The sequence below is a fragment of the Dysidea avara genome, chromosome 9 (assembly GCF_963678975.1).
Source record: "Dysidea avara chromosome 9, odDysAvar1.4, whole genome shotgun sequence".
Classification (NCBI taxonomy): Eukaryota; Metazoa; Porifera; class Demospongiae; order Dictyoceratida; family Dysideidae; genus Dysidea; species Dysidea avara.
In genome coordinates this window covers 11,490,106-11,515,300 of record NC_089280.1, presented here as the reverse complement: position 1 = coordinate 11,515,300, position 25,195 = coordinate 11,490,106, and the positions used below count along the sequence as shown (strand labels likewise).

Genomic DNA, 25,195 nt, shown 5'->3' with positions numbered 1-25,195 from the left:
TAAAGAAACTTTGGAACCTCTTGTAGATTTTCCATCAGCAGTCTAAATAGTCATCTATTAAGATTGATGCTAAATCTAATGAGTTGTACTTGCATTTTAAGTACTGACAGTATTGATGCATGTGCTGGCTCAAACCTGATTGGTCAGAATCAATGGGAAGCACTATAACAAAACAATTCAACTCAAATCATACGTACAGTACGATAGTACTGTATAGTAGGGACCACAAAGGAGTGGGTGTGGCCCATGAAAAAACACCACCCAAAAACCAGCCTCACTTTCCCCTGATGATGATGAGGTAGTATTGGTTAGGTAAAACTAAGCCCAAGCAAGTCTTCAGATTGACCCAGAACACTTTCAACAAGTTGCTACAGATTTAAAAAAAAATCTACTAAACAGAATTTCCTATTGGCTGACTGATGCCTTCAGAAAAGCATAACTCGATAACGGCTAAGGCTACGGGCTTGGTTTTTTTACTATTTGACGTTACTTCAGCCCGCGAGGTGCCTTTTGGCATACCACAGTATGTACAATGCATTCTTCATGGAGTTACCAGTGTCCTCCTTTGTGTCCCATTCATCTTTGCTGACAGTGAAAAGTGTCGATTTGGCGGTAGCATGTGATGATGGCTTCCCTTCGTAATGGAAATTGTCTGTATTTTTCATAATGGCTATTTTGATTGCAGAGGTACTTTTCGAGCAGTTCTTGATTCACACTGCTGTGTAACGGGTTGAACATAGCTGACAACAAAGCGTAATGGATCAGGGGCGGTGGAACAGGCCAAAGAGTGAGGGGGCCAGACCAGCTGTAAGCTGAAGACAAAAAAAAGTAACTACCTGCTGACAATAGCTGCCCTCCACCAAAAATTAATTACACATACACAGCTAAGTTGCTTGCTACACTGCTTCTCTGAATACTTTGACTGCTCTATTAGAATATCAAGATCTTGACTGTTCTATTAAAGTGTCTCAATCTTTTCTTGCAAACATTGTCGCATAAAAGTGGGGGGGGGGGACCCGTCTCCATTGTCTATGCAATAGATACTTCACTTTTCAGATGATAATTGATATAACTGGGGCACGCCCCATTTCTTTATTTTGATGTGGTATGCGTGGATTGCAGGGGTGCTTTTTGAACAGTTCTTGATTCGTAATGCTGTGTAACGGGTCTAACATAGCTGACAACGAAGCGTAATGAATACTTCAGTTTTCAGACAATAATTGATATAGCTGGGCATGCAGCACCATTTCTTTTGCGGTATGCGTGGGTTCACCAGTCATGATAACTATTATTTACAAAAAAAAGTTAACAAACAAGTACACAAATAAATTAGTTTTCAACTAGAGAGGGTGCACAAGTAGGGATATAACACTTATTATTGTTTTACTGTGATTTAATATCATGCACTATTCCAGCTTGTTTCTATCGATGTGCTATGGTTCCTACTCTAGTTGAAAATTCCAATTTTTTTGTGTACTTGTAAGAATGAAACCTATAAAATTTAATAACATAAACAAGCAAGTACGTATATATTAAATTAAGCAGGGATAATAGCAACAAAGAATAATGAAACAAGGGACACTTGCAGCTATATATACTGTAGAGTCTGGTTGTTAAGTGCATGCGCTTATAATTTTTCTAAAAATAATACTATCTGTTAGACGTATACGCCTTAATTATGGTGTGTTAAACACTGAATCACTAAGTTGTAATAGAGTAGTTCGTGGTCACCACGCCAGTGTATAAGGATATTTAGTCCATTTCTGGGTGAAATCCTTCACGATGAACAAGAATATCACAATCTAGAAAGCTGGTTTAGTGTATACATAGCGAAGGGAGACATAAGCACTCAAGGTGACATAATTTCAGTTATTCTTCCCACGCGTAGCTTTGTCGCATGCTAAGCCTCGCAATAGGCCATGTGCGCTTATGAGCCATGGTTAGTCACAAGAAATGCGTATGCGCTTAATAGACATATGCACTTAACAACCCGACTCTACGGTAATGGACATCTAATTTTCGAATTGCTTAGGTCATGTAATGGCCGCCTGCTATTTGGAATTATATGAGGAGGGTGAGGTTGAAATATCAAAATGTAATTGCTATTTTTCCAACCACTGACAGCAAGTTTGAAAACAAAAGAATACGTGCATGCATACAACTAACAAAATAACTGTCCATAAGTATATAAATATGTCACACATATGTAACACTCTGGCTTTTTTTGAAGCCTGTATGAAATATGAGAGAAAAACTCAACAAATAATGCAAAGGGGGTGGGACATGTTGATATTTCAACCTCATCCTCCTCATATAATTCCGAATAGCAGGTGGCCTTTACATGACCTTAGCCATTTGAAAATTATGCTTTGGAGGGCTCGGTCTCCATATCAACATGTGACTTTGAAGAACTAGCCGCCAAAACAACTGATCCAAACTCAGCAGTTTATAATAGAATTTCTGAAAAATACCTCTACTAGACCAACAAGCTGCTTTCAGAATATCCTCAACTGCTAAGCCAGACATAGCAGCCTTAGAGGTAGCAGCAACCCTTGCTGAGTGGGCCTGAAACTTTGATGTATCAACTCCTGCTTTATGCAGGCATGACTTCAACCATCTAGCAATGGTACAAGATGGGACAGGTCTGTGTTTCCCAATAAAAGACCTAAATAGGTGATTTCTTCCAGAATCACTACAGAATTTAGCTGTTTTTCTCTCATATACTTTTAGTGTCTCCATCAGACAAAGGCAATCATCACCATTGAATGTGGGGAAGAAAAAATTGACACTGTGATGTGAAGGTCTGGATTGTTTTGAAAGATGAACAAGTGTAAATTTTACCCCTTCGGGGATGAAAGATCTGTTGTTAAGATCCAACTCTGCAAGACCAGCCCCTTGACAAAGTGGGGTCAAGGCAAACAAAATTGCAGTCATAACTGTTAAGGCAAGGAGTCTGTTGGACCTTGCTTCTTAAATAACTCCAGCACTAGATCCACATTCCACACATTTTCATACTTTGGTCTTGGGGGTTCTTATTAAAAGCACCCTTCAGTAGTCAGCAGACAAGTAGATGCTTCTCAACTACCTCACCATCAATTTTCTCATGGACTGACGAGATGGCAGACCAGTAAGAGTTCAGTGATCTGTATCTATATCCTCGATGAATAAGTTGGCCAAAAAGTTCACTTGTCAGCTACAGGACCCCTAATGGGATCTCTACCCCATTCCCGACACCAACTATCCCAGCGTTTGAAGAGGTTGATATGGTCTTGCTTCTCCATAAAGCTTCCAATAATTGTGAAGCCTTTTTGAAAGGCCTTCTGATCTGCAGGAACTCCTGACAATGGCCAGATGACTGGTTGAGGAACTCCTGAAGGCATTATGAACTTCAGCTATGTTGGTGATATCACCATGTTCTCCTGAGTTGGGATAATGAGTGGGAATCCCTCCAAAAGAGAGGATACCAGAGCTGACTCCTCCAAATAGGTACCACTAGAACGATTTTGGCTTTCTCTGGCTGAATCTTTGCCAGGGTTGGTAATATCAGACACCAAGGAGGTTTGGCAAAGCCCTGAAACTGGCTCCAACTCTGAGTGAAGGCATCTGTGGCTTCTGCTGTGGGGTTTGGCCTCCAACTGAAATGTCAAGGTAGCTGATGGGTGAGGCGGGATGCAACAGGTCTACCTCTAATGGACCCACTGTATTGTTGATCTGTAGAAATAGCTTGGGTGGATCATCTAGTTGCAGCAATCCCACACTGTTTGTGATTCCTCGTCTGCAACAATATTCATCTCCCCTAGGAGGTGTTCTGCTATCAAGAAGATGCTCCCGTTCATGCACCATTTCCATCTCTGTTGCTACTGCATTCATTGGATGGGAGTGGATCCCACCAAAATGATTGATGTATGCTCTCGCTGTTATGTTTTCTGTTCTTATTAAAATGTTGAAGTTCTTCCTGTCCTTCGCAAAGGATTTCACTGCTAAAAAAGCTGCTGTCAGCTCCAAGCAATTGATGTTCTTCCACTGACCATAGCTCTCCCATCCTCACCTGTTGACCTGTTGATCCTTCAGAGTTGCCTCCCCTCCCCCCAAGTCCAGACACAAAGTATCCGATTCTATTATCAAGTCTGGGGGTTTTACCAGCAGAGGAGCACTGTTGAACATCTGAGCCTCCCTTGCCCACCATGCAAGCTCTTGCTTGGCTTCTTAAGATAGCCCTACCATCTGGTGGTAACTCTGTTTATGGAAGTTGCAAGTGGAACTACTCTGTTTATCAGGGCCTGTAACTGCCGATGATAGAGAGGACTCATACGTATTGCCTGTTTTGCTGCTGTTGCCATCTCCACGAAGGCTGCTAATCTCTGTGGTGATCCCATCCATTGAAACTGGAGGAATTTCTGGTGAGCAGGATCTATTGGCACTAGAAAATAGGCGTCCTTCATATCTACGTATCTTTGCCATCCAGTCCTTGTTCTCCACTAGGTCCTTCACCATATGGAAGCCTTCCACCTTAAAGTGTTCCTACACCACAAATTTGTTTAGGGATTTTAGATCTATTATTGGGTGGTAGCCCCCATCTTTTTTGGGAACCACAAAAATCTGAAATGAAATTCCCTGACTGGGTTGCACAGCTGTTATTGCTTGCTTCTCCAGCAGTGACTCCACCTCTGATGATATCAGCAACTGCTGATTTGAGGGGAACAGCATTTGTGAAACCCTGTACTGTTTGCAACACCCAAGGGTCTTGTGCCAGTTGTCCTTGAAGGCTTTTATGCACTCTGCTTGTAAAATGGTTACTATGTCCCTCTTTACTGAGGGCAGTATTGTATTTAGACTGAGAGTATGATGACAATTATTTATTACTTTTGAACCTACCTACATCTATTTCTGTCCTTGGATGTTTGCTCGTTGGCAACTTGAGCTCTCAGCTGGGTGACTGTATCCCCGGTTGTAAGGATGGTGTTGTCTACGGCCACTTCTGAATCCACCCCTGTGGCTGGTTTGGTAGTTTCGGGGGTGGTAGCCTGAAAAAACCCCTTTCTTGTCATCAGCCTTGTTGATCTTCCTCATGGCTTTCTGTTGATTCACAGTGGCATTGGCCAGCTTAGCGAATTCCTTGCCAAATAGCATAGGTGCAAAGGGTTCAAATTTTTTTCTGTCTTCAGCCATACATTTTAGAGAAGGATTAAGCTTCAGTAGTAGCTTCTTGCACCTTTCTTGCACCATAATTATATTAGTGCACGTTACCATCAGGCACAACGCCACTTAGACTGAAGACACCGCCTTTTCCAGTGACAACTCCCCTGCCTTCGTACATTCCAGAATGGCTGCCAGTGGAGATACAGCATTTAGCCAGAACTGTTGGAGCCACGGCAAATAGCTGTCCGCCTTTATGGCATCTGTCAGTACTATTGCCTTCAAGACTCCATGAAGCGAATCTGGTCACAGTCCAACATACCGATTCACTTTATACGAGCAGTGCAATCATCACTATCCATGGTCCCAGAAAATACTACCTCTAGGAAGGCCTTCATCGCATCAGAAACCTCGACGAGTCTACAGTTCTTCTTCAGCCAAGGTGGTGGCTTCTGTTGCAACATGGTGACTTGAGCTTGTAACTGCGATATCTGCTCTGTCATCTTCTGTAACAGCTGGTTAGTTTCTGAATCCTGTTCAGTCATTGTTGTACTAAGTGAAATGAAGGGAACTTGAATTTGTCAAACTTCTGTCAGAGCGGAAAAAAAAGCCAGAGTGTTATGTGTGACATTGTATTTATGTACTTATGGACAGTTATTTTGTTAGTTGTATGCATGTGTGTATTCTCTTGCTTTCAAACTTGCTGTTAGTGTTTGGAAAAATGGCAATTAAATGTTGATATATAATGACTGAGCCCTCTGAAATATAATTCCTACAGTCACATAGCGTAGCTGTTAATATTACTAAAATTATTAATTTAAAAATGAAGTAGGGATCCAAGCGGTGAAACAAGAGATGAATAATGGTATTACAGCATAGCTCTGTGAGAAAATCCACATTGGCATGTTATAACAATTATTTTGTTCAATGCCAAAGTAGGGATTTTCCCACTGAGCTATGCTGTAACACTATCACTCATCTCTTGTTTTTCTACTTTTTGATGCTTGGATCCCTACTTCATTTTAAAAATAAATTTTTAGTTTGTTTGGCTTTTTGTTATAGCATACAGCTATATACACATGTGAATGTTCTATTAAGGTGACTGCTGTTACCTCGATAATTGAATATATCTAGATAATCGCACACCTCTAGTTAAAAGCCATCTGTTGAGATTTTAGCTAAAAACATATCACCCTGCAGAGAGTTCAGCTACAAACAGGTCACCCTACAGGGAGTTCAGCTACATTACAAGTCACCCTGTAGATAGTTCAGCTGCACAACAAGCTACCATGTAGAGAGTTCAGCTACATTATAAGTCACTCTGTAGAGAATTCAGCTACAAACAAATTACCCAGTAGAGACTTCAGTTACAAAAAGTCACTATGTAAAGAGTTCAGCTATGTTACAAATCACCCTGTTGATAGTTCAGCTACATAATTAGCTATTACGTAGACTACATCACAAGTTACCCTGTAGAGAGTTCAGCTACAAACAAGTTACCCAGTAAGGAGTTCAGTCAAAAACAACTCATCATATGGAGTGTTCAACTCTCTACAGGGTGACTTGTGATGAAATCTCTATAATTATGTGATTCAATTTTGGAAAAACGATCCAAATCATACATCAGAAGTTTTTGAGATAATAGTTGTAAAGAATTCAAGTCAGTATAACTTGCAAGGATAAAAAGCATGAAATTTACACAAGAGATGCATCAATCTATTACCTTTCAGATCACTTTCAGTACTTATAGCTGCTTCTAGAGTTTCTTGCCAAAGAAAATCTGAGCAGTTGGATGAGCAAAGTAGTATCACGAGTGCTCACAAAGGGGTGGAAAGTGGGGGGTGGTGGCATGGGCAAGAGACAGACTTCAAAATGGAGGCAGACCACAACTGAAGCCCAGACATGAGACTACAGGGCCATGCTGGCTTCTTAGTGGCTCATATGCAGCAAAATCAACAGAGAAAATGATTGATCAGGCTATCCACCAGTAAACCACTGATTCTTGCCATGTCAGGCCCTTCACAAGGCCAGAAAATGCCATTCGAGCTTGCCACACCACCCAGAAAAGATATCCCATAAAACCAGCCTAGACATCCTTAAATCTACAGGATGTCTACAACATAGCTGAAGTTCTATTATAGTGACTTTTTTTTTAGCTGAAGTCTCTACTGGGTAATTTGTTTGTAGCTTAACTCCCCATGATTTTTGAACTCTCAAATCGTTTGTACATAAAGGAAGTGAGAGTTCAGCTACATTACAAGAATACAAGCCAGCGTGTAGACCATCCAGCTATGCACCAAGTCACCCTGTAAAGAGTTTTGCTACGTAACAAGTAGTCATGTAGAACGTTCAGCATAAAAATCATCCTGTAGAAGTCAGCTACAAATGAATTACCCAGTAGAAACTTCAGCTACAATCAAGTCACCCATTAGAGAGTTTAGCTACAAACAAGTTACCCTGTGGGGTGTTCAGTTACTTAAGAAGTCACCTTGAGAAATCATATAGTCACGTATCAAGTCACCCTGTAGAGAGTTAAGCTACACTTTTTCTTTAGAGAGTTCAGCTACATAACAAGCCACCTGGTAGAGAGTTCAGCTACACGGCAAGTAACCCTGTACAGCATTTAGTTACAAACAAGTTGCCCTGTAGCAGAGCTTATGATAACGTCTGCACACTGCATAAAATCTGGTCAAATGCATAGGTGTCTGACCATAGTGCTATTTGTCTGGATACGGTGTCCCATAAAAGCAGAAGGAGGGAGCCTAAGGGCTGAGCTGCCAGGTCTGCTGATTCTATCAATAATAACATTCACTTGGTTGCTAGAAGATAGTGTACATTCGTATGACACAAGAGAGTGACCACAAATGTAGCAAATGCATGACAAATTTGCTTTTGAAATCTTCAAAATCATTCACAACTCCCTGTTCTAAATCCAATCTATATACAAAAATTGTACTATCAATGTGCCACATTATGCTTTTACTACCCTCCAATTTTGAAGTAAATCGACTAAAGTACACACGAGTTATTGTGATTTTTGTTTAAGTGTGCAAAATGAAAAAGAATTAAGAAGAAAAATATAAAGAAAATAAGACAAATTTGAAGGCGCATATCTCAGTGATGGCTCAGCGGATTCTAGTGATGCACCGATACCACATTTTCACTACTGATCCAATACCAAGTACATTTTAGATGATACCGATCCAATACCGATACTTTGCCACACTGAGATGTTACTCACAAAACAGCTAGTAATTCCAATAGTGGATACTAAACACATTTGCTAGTTTCATAAACTGCAGTTTGCTGGTTTTGTGGCCATCAAACATGAGGATAACATTTATGGCTTCAATGAATCTTATTTCGTGGCTTACTGCTGTTTCCACATACTAATAATGCTAATGGTTGGCTTCTTTCAAAGAATTCATGGCTAACATCAGTTTTTTCTCAATGTGCTATGTATGTCACCATCTTGAAAAGCAATCTTGAAAAGCAATCAGATGATATCATAGAAAGTATTGGTTGGTATCACACATTTATAGCTTACCAGTACCAGTCCAATACCACCAAATAGGGCTGATACTGATCAGTTTTGCAGCAGAAAGTCCCTTGTGGTAGGGAACCGCCTATTTCAAATTTGAGCCAAATCCACTAGTGATGCACCAATACTGATACTAGTATGGTTAATTTCTGTCCAGCTATGGATGTGTGAAAATGGTGTTTTCTTGGTTCCTGTGAAATACACAGTTGTCTGTCGATTGGCGTCTGCACTAGCTGTACTTGGGCGCATGACAAGAGGATTGTTGGTGGATTGAGTCTGTAATGTGTATGCTGGGAAAGAGACAGCAGAAGGTTAGTACTGCAGTCCATATAAAAGACCAGCACATTAGGATATCTGGCCATTTTAAAACCAGGCGCGTGCCCACAGCCTGTGGGCATGCACCTGGTTTACTGAAATTGCTTTCGTAAAAGTGCGTGTGTGTACCTATCTACCTATCTATATTTGTCCATACGCACCCAATTGAGCAAAATCGTTAAATGGCGAAAGCAGCTTTTACGTAAGAAATAAAAGCAAAATGAAGGCTGTACTAAACTTCCACACAGGTAAATTTTGCTCTGAGGTGGTTTCTTTTTGGCGGTCTGAAATACAGGTGTGGCGAGTCTCCTCAGACTTTGTGAACTGCCTTCCCTTTGGGTTTTACAGGCATTTACCAATTGAGAAACAACTGTGCTAGCCTCGTAGACTACCAGGGATAGCCTGTCTCTTCGAGTTGGGAAGGGGGGGCATCCCCTACGTACGCGAATGAAAATGAAGAGCAGCCCAGAGGCTTTGTCGAGTGAATTTGTGGGAAAAACACAATAGTCAAACTATAAAACAGTTTAGAAGATACTTCTGTGCATAATATGTTGTTAAAAGTGGTTTATTTAAGAAGCGCTTCCTTAGCAGTGCTTAGCAACGTAATTGAAGAATTACAAAAATTCATGAATTATGAAATCTGAGAATTACAATAAATTAATTATGTATTATTGCACACCAAAAAACCTATTCGTTAATTCCAGATAAGATAGCTAGCTGCATGGCACCTGGTTTTTAGAAGTAGCACAACATCAACTTGTTATAATTTATGTAAGAATGTTGCTGTTAGGTCGATTCTTGCTACCCACAATTGATCAAACTTACGTAGAGCCCTGGCCTTTATAAAAAATACAGTTGTCCTGCAGGTCCTTTTCATCTACGTATGTGTTAAGTATGTGGTACATAACAATATACAACTTGCACTCATGCCTGTTGCATAACTTTTATACTTTCCAATTACTTAAGAAACTTTCATACACACTGTCACTGTACATACTAACCTTGCCTAGTATTAAGTAACAGGCTCAAATCTAATCCCATGAGATCATGAAAAAGATAATCATTTGCAGCAAGAGCTGCAGTAGGTTCCCATGTCTTTGTCTTTTGGTCAGCATAATCACATACGCCTTTCACTATGATGCAAGCCATTGTTGTTTTCATAATGTCGAAGCATTCTGTCTCGTATCCTACTGCTTCTTTGCAGTGAGCATGAATATACTGCTTCCTCATATTAGCATCATTTAAAACCTCCGATTTGCTTAACATTGGGCCTATAATCACAGATGAATTCCGCTTTTGATCTTTTGTACATGGAAAATGCCAATCCAGCTTTCTTTGTAAACGTTCTAACATGTATTTTGAAGCTGGTATTATATTTCCTTGGGGAATAATTTCTCCATCTTGCCACCCGATCATTGAGCAGTCATGAATTCTATCTGATATTAACACATCACCAAGTTTGACTTGACTTTCAGGGAAGCCAGCTGCTACTCCGACTGCAATAATAACCTTCATATCATGAAAGACATCTGTATCAGCATGAAATGCAGCATCTCTTCCATGTCCTTGCCTAACTCTTGTAACAGCAACAGGACATTTTCCAAATTTTCCAATCAAAAAAATTTGAGTGTCAATATTAGACCCATACTTAGCTTTACGATGAACTTCTAATATAACATTACTACCATCTGGTGGCTTTAGGTAACATTTGGTGGCAAGATCTTCATAATCATTAACAACAACTATCATTGCCTGGCTTTTAGCAACCATCTCTTTTTGTTTTTTGTCTAGGTCATCATAGTTCAGTTCTGTTGTCTGTATCTTAGCATCCTTATACATTTTCTTCAAATCTTCCTCATCATATAATGGTTCTGCAACAATGCAGACATACATTAAACAGTTTACAATAACATCTACAGTGGAATCTCAGTTATCTGATTCTTGATTAAAAAAGATTGCATTATTTGAAGAGTGAGTACTTAATTGGATTAAGTATGAGTACATTTTAATTGTTTGCAAATTGTTTCAAAATGATTTTGAACACAATTTTGGAGTTATGTGGTCCTTATGGGTTTGGGTAACTGATATACATACGAGGTTTCACTGTAAGGTTTCCCTGAGGTTTCACTGTAACTGAGGTTTCACTATTTACATACATACCTTCATCTCTTACATTTCCTTCTGCCATACTATTCCTCTGAATGTTAACTGCAATATGTACAAATGTACATGATCAGGACACACAATAATGTGTCGTGTGGCCAGGCACAGCTAGTACGGACGTGTGACAAACAAGTATGTATTTTACAGGAACCAAGAAAATGCTGTTTTCATGCATTCGTAGTTCAATAGTTCCTGAACAAAAATTAACACGTTTTGCTGTGGAAACTCCCTCAGGGTAGGGGACTTTCTATTCCAAATTTGAATTGAATCTGCCCAACTATCGCTGAGATATGTGCCTTCAAAGTCCATCTTATTTTCTTAGTATTTTTCTTCAGCTTCTGCTTCATTTTTCATTCTACTTGCTATAACTTGTGCAAGCTTTAGTCGATTGACTTCAAATTTGGAGGGCAGTAAGAGCATAATGCAGCACATTTACAGCTCAATTTTTAACTAAGAATTATGCGTGATTTTGAAAATTACAAAAGCAATTTGTTGTCACACCTACATAACAGGGTAACCCACTTGATAGAATAACTTGAAAAGTGGTCTGTGCATGAAGTTATTATTGTAGTGCACCCTTTTGTGGTTTGAAAGTACTGAGAGCATTAGCTAAGGAGATATAAAACAAAATCAAATGTGAAAAAACACGATCAAGATACTAGCACAATCACGTATCAAGTTTGGTGCAAATCTGATTAATAGTCAGCAGACATGGGGCCAAGTACATGAGTACTTATACTTAAGTACACTTAAGTACAGGTTTGAAAGTACTTGTACTTTACTTAAATACTTTCTTAATTTCTCCAATGTACTTGTACTTATACTCAGGGCCGCCCACAGGGGGGGGCAACTGGGGCATTTTTCCCCGGGCCCCAGCCTGAAAGGGGCCCCAGGAGGCCCCATGAAGGGCCCCCTGAATACCTGTTTAAAAGATCGATATACTCTAATAGAGCAGTCAGATCTAAATACTCTAATAGAGCAGTCACAGTATTCTTCAGAGGAGCAGTGTAGCAAGCTTATAGATAAGGAGATATGGTTGGTGATGGGTAGTTATTGTTATTGCCAGCAGGTTGTGACCTTTTTTTTTTTTTTTTTTTGTTTGGTCTTCACCTTACAACTTGGGTCAAGGGCCCCACTTTAACTCTTTGCCCTGGGCCCCTTAATTTCTCTGGGCGGCCCTGCTTATACTCAAGTACTTTGCTAAGTACTTGTATAAGTACTTGTAAGTACTGCAAACATTATACGTAGTATGTACACAATGGGTGTATAATGAGAATAACAAAATTGTATGAAGCAACTTCTTGCAATTATTTTAGTGCCTTTCTCAACCTTACTATGTATTGTGTAGTCATGATTAATGATATCATAGCATTCCAGCAAACAAAAGTAATGCTGCTATTTATTTTAAGGGTTTAAGAGAGAGAATGGTTGACAAAAACCTGAAAGTACCATACCCTTAGGCACACTTACATACTACAATACACTGAATACAGTATATATTTTACTACAGCAAAATGTACTTGTACTTTACTTAAGTACTCTCTTGATTGCTGCTGGAGTACTTGTACTTGGAAAATTCTAAAGCACTTGTACTTTACTTAAGTACTTTTAATTGGCCCCATGCCTGATAGTCATGGAGATTTGGACAATTATTTGCATTTAAAAAAGACCAACTTGTTGTCATGCCTACAAACTGCTTATGGGCCATTCCATGTCAAATCAACAAGGAATTTAGGGTCACCTTTCGGATTTTATGAAACTTGGTGTGTTTGTAGTACCTGTGATGCTTATCACTCATGCAAATTTTTAGTTCCATACACCCCAAAGTTTTTGATTTATGACTAGTGCTTAGTGGTAATAAAATTTGAATACATGGTATTAGTAACAGGAAAATATCATGGTATATTGATATATAGTTAGCTTGTTATTGTAACTATTGCATCATTTCTTGGGCCTAGTATGAAGGAGATATGCATCCCAATAACTAAAATATATATAGTTCAGTACAAGTAGGCATGTGTTGTAATGTGACAACTTCAAGTTTTTGTTTGGGGCGTGTCTGCTAAACCATCAACAAATCGGGTAATTAAACACCAAAGGCTGGGTTAAAAGCAATTCTATACTGGTATTCATCGATATACCGGTATTTTGATATATCGGTTATCAAAGGCTGTCATGGATTGATAATCGGTTATAATTTATCGCGATAAACGGTATTACCGGTATATATCACAGAGCACTATTTATGACCACAAATATTTTGAATATTTCATAGCCCAATGATTAGTGCTTTGTTTTGAGCACAAAATGTATTAATAGGCACAGGAATTGGTGAGTAAACGGCGTGACAGATGGACAGATGGCTTTTCAGCTTTATATTATAAGTGACCCGCTGAGCGAAAATGGACCATTTTCATAAAATTCTATTTTGCCAAAATGAAATACACTTGGTAAAAATATGCGTGCTACATGATAAATTTACACACGCCGTTATCACGTTCTGAAATTAAGCTCAAATAAATAAAACCTATACACCACTGGATTTGCCTATTTATGGAGAGTAAGAAAATCTTTGTGTCGTGTTCACACAGCAAAGGATACTTGAGTTATGGGTGTTTATTTTGCGATAAAAACAGCATCCACCATTGTCATTTCTTAGTTGGAATGGCCTCCTTCTTTATCAACACGGAGAAGTACAGGGAAAACACTATACCTTGATTGATTTGCCAGTTCATGGTGCACAGATTGAGCCATGTTCCATCTTCATAGCTTGTTTCAATCATGAGTTATGATCGATTATCTAAGTGCCTACAATTTATTTCCTGTATTGTACAAATTGAGTTTATCACTATTCCAACTGTCAAGTGCTATAACTCTAAGACCATTCATCATAAATACATGAAACTTGGCTGTCCACTCTTTTGTTACTATAGATTACAGAGAAACAATAAAAAATGGAATTTGAGGAATGTGCAAAAACAACCGGTTTTTGCTCAGCTGGTCACATATGTCTCACACTAGCGGAACTTGGGTCTTACACAGATCTTACCTAAAACTACACCACTAATTCATGCCAAAATATAGCTATTAATGCACGCCTCTGCTTTAATTTAATCGAGTCACATCTGGATTACAGCAGCATCGACCCACTTTTAATGCTGATAAACAAATCTGTAATCTTCATTTACAATGCTCTCAGCACCATGACCATTGACCGAGGGGTTGCCATCACCCATGCAAAACCCAAAAGTTGTGTACGAGAGTCCCAATATTTGTGACCTGCTGAGCAAAAACCAACCATTTTCGTAAAATTTTATTTTGCTATTAAAACATATTGAAGTAAAAATACGCATGCTACATAAAAATTTAACAAACACATTAATCGCTTCGTTATGTGCTGAAACAAAGCTCAAATCGATAAAACCTATACACTACCAGATGCTCCTGTTCATTGGGAGTAAGAAACTCTTTGTTTTGTGTTTGTACAGTCCATGGGTTATGGGCGCTTATGTACAATGCTGTAGAAATACAGTTTACCATAATTTAATTGTTGAAATGGCTTTCTTCTTTGTCCACATGGAGACCCACAGTGAAAACACTATATCTTGCTCGATGTGCCAGTTCATGGTGAACAGACTGATCCAGATTCCATCTTCACAGCTTGTTTCAGTCGTGAGTTATGATCGATTAAGTAAGCACCTGTAATTTATTTGCCATATCGTTGCTGTACAAATCGAGTTTATTCCTGTCCCAACTGTCTATCGCTATAACTCCAAGACTATTCATCACAAAAGGCTGAAACTTTGGCTGTCTACTCCTTTGTTACTATAGATAACAGAGAAGCAATAAAATGGAATTTGAGGAATTTGCAAAATGGCCAGTTTGTGCTCAGAGGGTCACATCTAAGAATTTCAAAATACTTCTGTATTTCAATAAATATTTGTAAATACAGTATTGTTTTTATTGTGATGCTTTCAATCCTGGAGAGTGGCTGACAAGGGACCACAGGAGTCTCAACAGATATACAGGTGACTTTGCATAAATTAAAAATATCCAGCAGTCATTTAACTAACCACTCCCAAGTCAAAGCCATTCTGGTTCAATTCAAAGCCTCACCCAAAGCAATCTTTGAATTCGTCATTGAGTCCTTCACCATGATTCCAGTAAAGATTTGCTTACCTAGCTATAGTACGTTCACGTTGAGCTGAATCCTCAAAAACATTTAATAACTCATGGATGCAATTACACACGATCTTGAAATTTGGCTCATTTGTAGTACTGCTTGATCCGCTAAAAATATTTCAAAATCTTTTTGTTCAAATGTTTGACATAATATTTACGGCCAATCAAAATTTTCACAATACATTTCCTATGGGGAAGCCATATAAGTACAGTGTCCATTACAGCCCTTTCCCGAACTTGTAATGGAGCCAAACCGTACGTGTCTGTTGTTGACACATTTGCTGTTATCTGGTTAGCTGAAATGTTAACTCTGTTGAGAAAAAATCCACTTTTAACTTTTAGCTGTTTTTCAGGATTCAGCTCAACGTGAACATACTATAGCATGAATGAAGACACACCACACAGTTGATTGCATGTCCAATGCTGTAATTGAGTTCATGAAGCACAGAAACGAAAATAACCGATTATACATGTTACCAGATTTTAGGATTTCCACAATTGTATGGCGAGTGCCTGTTGTCATGTGATATTTATGTGTTACATTTTTATTAGTGCACTAGTACAGGTACCTGCCCTATGTGCAGGGACCACATTATAATGACAACCAAGCATTAAACATCAGTGCCATTCATGCCCTGTAGCATGCATGGTGATACCACTTTTTAAATGAACCTTATACCACCATCCTATAAAGTACACTAAAATGATGGGAAGCATGCAGGTACTCCTGCAGAATTACAGTAGCTACACTAAGACAACTGTAATAATGTACATGCTTATCCATTACCACACAAGTAAACGATGTGCCCTATTATGCAGGCCATATGTACGTGCAACATTTGATAACATTCATCTTATATTGACAACAAAGACATTAATTTCACTTTAATATCATAGCATTGGTACCTGTCCCACAATGCAGAACGTGCCATAATATTGTGTATTTGGGGCGAGCCTGAGCAAGCCCCACACTAGCGAGTCGCCCACGTAACTTTCGTCTCAGCGACCATGCCCAAAAAACTACAGAAGAAATCGGAAAGAGACCCTGAAATAAACGGACTTACCGTGAAATAAACGGCGTAAATCACAGCATTTCCATATATGTTCGTCTCATCGACCATGCCACGGAGAAATATACGATGTAGATTACAGCACTTCCATATATGTTCGTCTCATCGACCATGTCACGGAGAAATATACGACGTAGATTACAGCACTTCCATATATGTTCGTCTCATCGACCATGTCACGGAGAAATATAGGACGTAGATTACAGCACTTCCATAAGTATATGTTCGTCTCATCGGCCATGTCACGGAGAAATATACGACGTAGATTACAGCACTTCCATATATGTTCGTCTCATCGACCATGTCACGGAGAAATATACAACGTAGATTACAGCGTATGAAACACGTGTATCAGCGCGTGAATATGAAAATCACCTAAGGTTGGCTAAATGAATGCAGAAGAACGGCTTACAAGAAGGAGACAGCTGTACAGATTGAGAAGGGACCGAGAAACACCAGAAGAAGCTGAAGAAAGACGAAGGAGAAACAGAGAATACTCCAGAACAAGACATGCTCGGCAAAGGGACACAATCTTGCAGCAGAGAAGGCAGAATTAGTATGTAAAATAATGAATCAGTCACAAAACAATAACATCACATCGTGCTACCACGTTCACTTGAATATACACTCATCATCAACTACCTATTGCTGCTATGCATACTCCCATTAAATATGTTCAGGCTCGCCCCACGATGCTGTTTGCATCTGTCTAGTGTAATCATGTTATGCAGTAAGCACTATGTGCAAAACCATCTCGACATAATGTAATGGAAGCCAAGTATTAAACTTCATGTAGCTATGTTGCAAGTATATCACTTTTAAAGAACATGAGGCTGCCTCATGCCATCCTACAAATACACTGAAATGATGTGAGCATCTAAGTAATTTTAAATAGCAGACTATACTGTACGCAAGGAAGTTTTGACGTCAGAAAAATTTGACAAATTCACACTTCAGCAGATTTGACGAATAAAACAAAAATCAAGAAATTGTAGACAAAACCTGTACTTTTAAAGGCGCTTATAAACATTTGACAAATTTTTCTGACGTCAAAATTTCCTTGCGTACGGTACATAAGCAAAGACAACTGTAATATTATAATATTGTGTATTAGGGTTGAGACAAATAATTCGAAGCCTTCGAAGCTTCATTCGGTTTCATAACATTCACATGCTGTTTTACCCCACCAAAGCTTCATTACCATGGATACCAACATGTTAAACCAGTTGCACAAGTATTGTCACTCCTTGTGGAAGCATATTTGTGACTGAATTTTGGAAAATCACCCATATGGGCATGCATGAAATAATTAGAATTTTCATGTTTAGTGAGTTACTATTAAGAGGAGGGTACAGTGTAAAAATATTTCAAGACTTTTTTTTGTAATTTAAGGCATTGAGAATGGCTTACAATCACTAACAAGTAGATTTACACAGTAAATCGTGTTCTTTGATCATTAAATAGTTTACATGTCAAATGCACCCATATGGTTGATTTCCAAAATTCGGTCACATTTTTTGATGTAATTATAGTCAAAGTCTAGGAGTTTGTGCTACAGTGTACACCCTAAGAAGCATCAATTGTAGTCATTAATTGTTGACATGACGTTTGCAACAAAGCTTCGGTAACATTTTGAAAAGAAGCTTCAGAGTATGTATTTGTACATTCGTTCCAACCGTATTGTGCATACCTATATGTCTATCCACAGGCGCAAACTTATTATGTAGTGTTAGTAAGTATCTATCATGGGTCATACAGGTAATATCAGATGCTACATGACATTGAAATGAATTTGTACTACTGCCTACCAGAGTTGTGTATGTTAATAACACTAGACTCCCTCTTGTTCTCTTTACTACATTATGACCTATACCTATTTTCATCACAGTAGAGTAAGCTACTACTGACATAATCACCTATTGTTATCACCTTCGTACAGTAAAGTTAGTTACTACTAACCATTATAAAGATTTAAATAAGGTGGAAAGAAGAAGAAACAGGTACCAAATGAGAGAACAAAGGTACAGCATGAAAAGTTATAACTGATAGTGAGACAAAATAGCATGACAAGAACACATAACAGAAAAACATATCAAAACGTTTGTAAAATTTACCATACATTACGTTTTTACACATTCTGGCATGGTTGCGGTTTTTATTTTATTTATTTATTTATTAAAGCTTTACAGTGCTGCAGGAGCAGCACTGATGGTCCACTGGTATCCAGTGGCCAGGAGTTACAAGTAATAAAGTAATTACTTAATTAGCTGAGTACAATTGAAAATTATGTTGGTTATTGCTATAAAAGAATGTCAAAGTTAGGAGTTTTTGGGTGTTTGTTACAGTTGGCGCAAGGACACAAGAAGGAGTAGCTACATTTGTTATCTGAATTGAAGTTTGATAAAAAGTGATTCCAAAGGTGAGTACTTAATTTTTGCTTGATTGTAACAACATTGAGATCTAAATCAATGACAGGGAGGTGATTCCAAATTCTTGGCAGTCTGTTGAAATAGAATTTTTAATAATGTTGTCTGAAGATCTGCAATTTTCGATGAGTGGCGAGTCGAGTGTTTCCAGTAGCAGTGTAGTTTGTGATGTTGAAGCCTGGATGAGGCGATTTATAATTCTTGATGAAGAACATAATGCCACTTAAGTCAAATGTATACATTAATGGTAGTAACTGTAATTTAAGAAGACGAGTCTTGTAGTCACAGGTAAAATCGTTTAGTGTATACTTGGTTGCTCGGTGTTGAACTTGTTTGAAAAGGTACATGTGTTTATGAGATATGGTTTCCAGAGAATTGAACAATACAGTAACAGGGAGCAAACAAGGGATATTGTATATATGTGACCAGATTTTACAGAACCGATCCAAATCGCACATCAGGCAAAATCAAACTAACACCACCAGTGGATAGCTACACTATCGTACTACAAGTTTTGACCCTCAGCACTACTCAAACTACACAAGGCTGGTTTTAATAGACGTCTTTTCTGGGTGGTGTGGAGTGCCCAAATGGCGGTTTCAGGCCTTGTGAAGGACCTGGCTTGGCAAGAATCAGTGGTTTACTGGTGGACAGCCTTATAATGTTGGCCAGACGTGTTCTCTGTAGATTTTGCTACATATCAGCCACTAAGGAGCCAGCACAGCCCTGTAATCTCGTGTCTGGACTCCAATCGTGGTCTGCCTCCATTTTGAGGCCTATCTTACACCACCAGTGGATAGCTACACTATCGTACTACAAGTTTTGACCCTCAGCACTACTCAAACTACACAAGGCTGGTTTTAATAGACGTCTTTTCTGGGTGGTGTGGAGTGCCCAAATGGCGGTTTCTGGACTCCAATCGTGGTCTGCCTCCATTTTGAGGCCTATCTTACACCACCAGTGGATAGCTACACTATCGTACTACAAGTTTTGACCCTCAGCACTACTCAAACTACACAAGGCTGGTTTTAATAGATGTCTTTTCTGGGTGGTGTGGAGTGCCCAAATGGCGGTTTCAGGCCTTGTGAAGGACCTGGCTTGGCAAGAATCAGTGGTTTACTGGTGGACAGCCTTATAATGTTGGCCAGACGTGTTCTCTGTAGATTTTGCTACATATCAGCCACTAAGGAGCCAGCACAGCCCTGTAATCTCGTGTCTGGACTCCAATCGTGGTCTGCCTCCATTTTGAGGCCTATCTTACACCACCAGTGGATAGCTACACTATCGTACTACAAGTTTTGACCCTCAGCACTACTCAAACTACACAAGGCTGGTTTTAATAGACGTCTTTTCTGGGTGGTGTGGAGTGCCCAAATGGCGGTTTCAGGCCTTGTGAAGGACCTGGCTTGGCAAGAATCAGTGGTTTACTGGTGGACAGCCTTATAATGTTGGCCAGACGTGTTCTCTGTAGATTTTGCTACATATCAGCCACTAAGGAGCCAGCACAGCCCTGTAATCTCATGTCTGGACTCCAATCGTGGTCTGCCTCCATTTTGAGGCCTATCTTTTGCCCTCCCCGCCACCCCCCAGCCTCCACCCCTTTGTGAGCACTCGAGATACTACTTCGCTCGTCCAACTGCTCAGATTTTCTATCTTATTTGGCGGGAAACTGTACAAGCAGCTACAAGTACTGGAAGTGGCTTGCAAGGTAACAGATTGATGCATCTTTTGTGTAAATTTCATACGCGTGCTTGCTATCCTTGGAGAGTTATGCTGGTTTCAATTCGTTAAAACCGTTTATCTCGAAACTTCTAATGTGCGATTTGGATCGTTTTTCCAAAATCCAGTCACATATATAGTTGTTTCTTACTGCTGATGGTATTGTGAGTTGAGAAGGTACGTCTCAAAAGGCCTAGTTTTGGCAATGATGTATTGGTAATGTGGCTCCCAGGAGAGGTTGGAGGAAACTAAGATACCAAGGTCACGATGAGTGTCAACTCTAGTAATAGCAGATAGATTGATATTAGATATTATAGGTTGTTTGTAGCTTAGGCTTAAAGCTCATGTGTACACACTTGGATAAATTGAATGAAAGGCTTCAGTCAAAATTCCATTTGTATAGTGAATCAATATCCTTGTAACAATAATAACACCATCTTTGAAACACGGCGCCATAATTTCCGAATACTATGATTTATGGAGGTGAAATATGGTTCATTGTAATCCTTATTGAACAGCAGGCCTTAATTTAATTTTTAAGGTGCTGAGGATAAATGTCCTTACATATTCACAAATGTACAGACATAGCGTCAAATTGTACAGACATAGCGTCAAATTGTACAGACATGAGCTAGAGGAGCACTTTGTATAGACTGCTGGAATTGGAATAGGGAGTTTCCATTGAAAGTTTTGAGGTTAAACACAACCACATAGCTGCAACATATCACCAGACTGTGGTCATAACAGTTGCTGGTGATAGCAGTACACAAAGGGGAGGTGGCATTGGTAAATCCTTGGGTTGGGAAAATGTAGTATCTCCTAGCAACCAAGTGACAGTTATTGTTAGCACTACAAACAAACATGCACACATCAGCTTTTATGGTACCACTATTGGTTTTGCAAGGACATGGGTGTCCGCCCAAAACTAATTATGTGCAGACATTGTGCTATTTGTGCGGATTTTGTGCGGATTTTGTCCGTTGACCACATGATAATTTAAGGCCTGGAACAGCGATGAGTTTGGTATATAAGAGTTGGTGCTGGGACAAAGGAACAAAGCAGGGGGAACCTTGTACACCAAAATTACGTGTTGAGGTGTGTTGTAAAAAACCCTGTTTTTTCACACGTTTTGTAAAGTATCTTTGTAACCCAACCAGCTAACCACTAGGTACGGGTGGATTCTTAATCAGTAGGCTTTAATAAGTTGAATGATACCAGTTAAACTAATTTGGTTGAGGTTAACAAGTTGAAATCAGAGGCATAGGAAGATATTTCAGGCAAGGGTGCTGAGGTGGAAGGCGGACTCACCTGCAGGGGGTCTGGGGGGCCCCCCAGACGCTGACGACATTTTTAGATTTGCATAGCTCAAATCATTGCAAATTAAATGTTTATGGACAAAACAATGATCGCATACATGCACATAGTACAGTAGCTACCTAAATTACAAATATGGATTAAACCCTATAACACTGTATTACAATAATTTACATGCAATTGTACTGGTATAGATGTATTATATTGTGTATGCACTAGAATGGAAGAATGGCCTTGGCCGAATTATATAAAAATCATCATTTATAGTAACATATCAGTTATATTTATTGATTTATTTCCTAGTGTTAAATGTAAATGCTTTAACAATTAAATCATCAATTCTGTTCTGAAGCAACAAGTTGTTCAGTTAACATGCACTCCCAGACTACTTAATTAGCACTTTGTAGACTAGAGAAGGATCGATCTCTCTGTTGTTGTAACTGTAACAGCTACCATCAATAAACAGGGAGGAGGGGTACACCAAACACGGGTACTGACACACACGTACACACCTTCTTATTCAATATTATCCACGTTATTACTGCTACTAGCGGTGTTTGCTGTGTCTTATCACCTTCACTTTCGTCATTTCCGTAAACTTTATACTGGAACATGTTAATCGGAATCTTGGAAAAATTCAATCCTATTCATCTCTGCACGTGGAAGACACGTGACATTGTGTTGGATTGTGAATCCATCGTTTTCTATACTTCTTCTGAATCACGAATTATCGCATGTTAAACAGTTATCCAATGGCGAGCTGTGGTGAACTGCAACATTGGAATCGTCGAGGTTATTGTCATCGTGACTGTCAGAATCGCTTTGGTCTGATCACGTGATCAATTTAATTACTTTGCGGCGCGTGCAGACAAATTTGTGGGGGTGCTCCAGCACCCGTGCTTCCTACGCCACTGGAAATTCCAAGGGCCCACCCAAATAACTTTTTTTCTATGGAACTTGTATGGAGCCCATTTTGTGTTGTAATCAACAGTGAATAACTGTCGCTATGGTAACATTATAACATAGGTATGGGTGGAATTGTGTAGAGCAGTTCAAGTATGGGTGGAATTGTGTAGACCTTCAGTGCAGGCCACTGTAAAGCTTTAATAATAATAAATACTTAGGTTTAAAGGAAGAAAATCCATCCCTCCTGGAGGAGACTGAGTGTGGCGCTCGACTAGACATTGGGTGGCCTGCAGTTCGAATCCTGGGGTAGGAGGGATTTTTTTCCTTTCTTTGACCCTTTTCTGTTTCACCTTATTGTTAGCTAGGTCATGTAATCTTTAAGTCTCCAGTTCCAGTGTGTTAGGTTAGGTTAATCCAAAGGCTGCAGCACATGTTGCTGTCAGACCTTCAGTGCAGGCCACTGTAAAGCTTTAATAATAATAATAATAATAATAAGAGCTTTCTTTTGTTGTATAGTATGCCGTAGAGATTTTGAGTGCTAGTGCTTGATATTTTACATTTTGTATAATTGGTGTAAAATACATGTATTTTGTATTGGGAAAGGGAGTTGGAGTTCTTCAATGAGCCTGTAGTACCAAGTTAAGGCTCATAACTTGTATTTTATGTTGTTTTAAGGCGTAATTCCTAAGAATTGATGGTAAAATTCAGTGTTGTGTATGAATATTAATTTTATTGTTGACTTTTTATAGTTTTTTTTGATACGAGCTGTTACCAAAAAATGAAAAAAAGTTGTTAAAGGAAAAGAAGTTGTAATTAAAAGGTTTAGCTACTGGGATTTGACTTCACACCCTACCAGTTTCACATTTCGTGCTGTACGACATGAAACTAGTGGTCACAGCATCTTTAAAAGTTTCATAAAGGCATGTGGTTTACAGAAAGAATCTTTGCTCTACACTTTCACATTTAACACGCTGTAAACGACGAATTACAGCAGTTGGAAGCTCCAATTAAAAGTGAGACAATTCTTAGAGAATGAGCGCTTTGTTTGATGCAAAATCCACACTGATATGTGTAGCTAGTTGTAGGCGAGATAATCGTCGGATGCCAAAGAATGCAACAAACGGATTTTCAGCTATATATATCTAAGGTATTGATGTTAATTGACACAATCTGCTGAAGGGGTTGACTACTGTTTATTGAATTTTTTTAATCTGCTTTACCAGATAGGCACTGGAGGCAGAGCCTGTACTGAACATGTACACCAACTACGGAATCCGGAAACTACTGAAGCAGGTAGGCCTATTATGTCAAGTGAGTAGGCTACAGAGTGAAACAAGACTAAACGGATGGCTATAGTTTATTAGTCCGGCCTACATAATTATAGCGATATGCCGAGACCGCTTATGTGTTTGAGTGGGGGGCGGCTTCAGTATCCGCTACAATAGGAAAAACTAGCTAGCGATCGGTGATAAGTTTATCCCAGGGCGTAACTCCATAAATTTTCAGCTCGTTTTAAACTTAGTACGCGGACGGCAAACCTAAACCAGTGCAGCCATAAATCACACAGATACACTAACTGAGGTAGTAGGTACATAGTATAAGGCCACTACAATGAGATTACTTGTTTCTCATCAACCGCCCGCACCAAAATTTTCTTTTGCCCATGCGCACTCATTATTGCACGAGATGGCAGCATGGCTTTTTTGAGTGTTGTGGTAGTGGGTTTATCACGTAGAAAAGCACTATTTCCATGAAAAACTGCAATCCCATTGAGATACAGACACCATTTATGAGTGTTTTTTACTTCTGTGTTGATTTAGAGAGCTTTCTGGAGCATCAACAACCACCAAGGCATCAACAGTGAGTGCTACAGTGTACATTAGACCATACACTAGCATTAGTATCGTGACCTGCATGCCCTATGTGCAGGGCCATCATATCTAAGAGACATAGTAGCTTTAGTGTTGCTACTTCTGCCACAAGCTTACACAGCCCCTCCCCCTAATAAGACTGACCAGCCTACATGTGCTAAGACTGCTGCTGTCTGCTGCTGCATGGTACATGACTCCAAGACTGGTGGAACTTTCGCAAAGGACTTGAATGCTATGTTACTGAAGTTGAAGTTTATGTGCACTTGGAATTTTACCCTCAGTGTGCACCAGTGCTTGGTGTGCATCCTGCCAATAGCCTAAAAATAAAGGATTATTATACTGGTTTTGTACAAATATGCTATGGCTTGTGCAATAATGAGATAACCCGCCCGCCCGCATGTGTTACTCTATGAGAAGTTGATGAGAAACAAGTTATCTCATTGTAGTGGCCTAATCATAATTTTTAATATCTATCATGCAACCATACTACATAACAAGTGTAAGTAATGCAGCCACTAACTTTGGGACTTATCTCTTGAGGAAAACAGATCT

General features: G+C 39.3%; 1 protein-coding gene across 1 annotated transcript; it reads right to left on the bottom strand.

Annotated features, from left to right (window-relative positions):
* Positions 1–26: 26 nt before the first annotated feature.
* LOC136265793 (death domain-containing ATP nucleosidase-like) lies at positions 27–25,195 on the bottom strand. Its single transcript, XM_066060709.1, has 4 exons — positions 25,164–25,195; positions 11,153–11,200; positions 9,994–10,863; positions 27–162 (listed from the first exon to the last, which is right to left on the bottom strand). Exons 2-4 carry the CDS (start codon positions 11,178–11,180, stop codon positions 35–37), a joined length of 1,026 nt encoding a protein of 341 aa, XP_065916781.1. The 5' UTR covers positions 11,181–11,200; positions 25,164–25,195; the 3' UTR covers positions 27–34.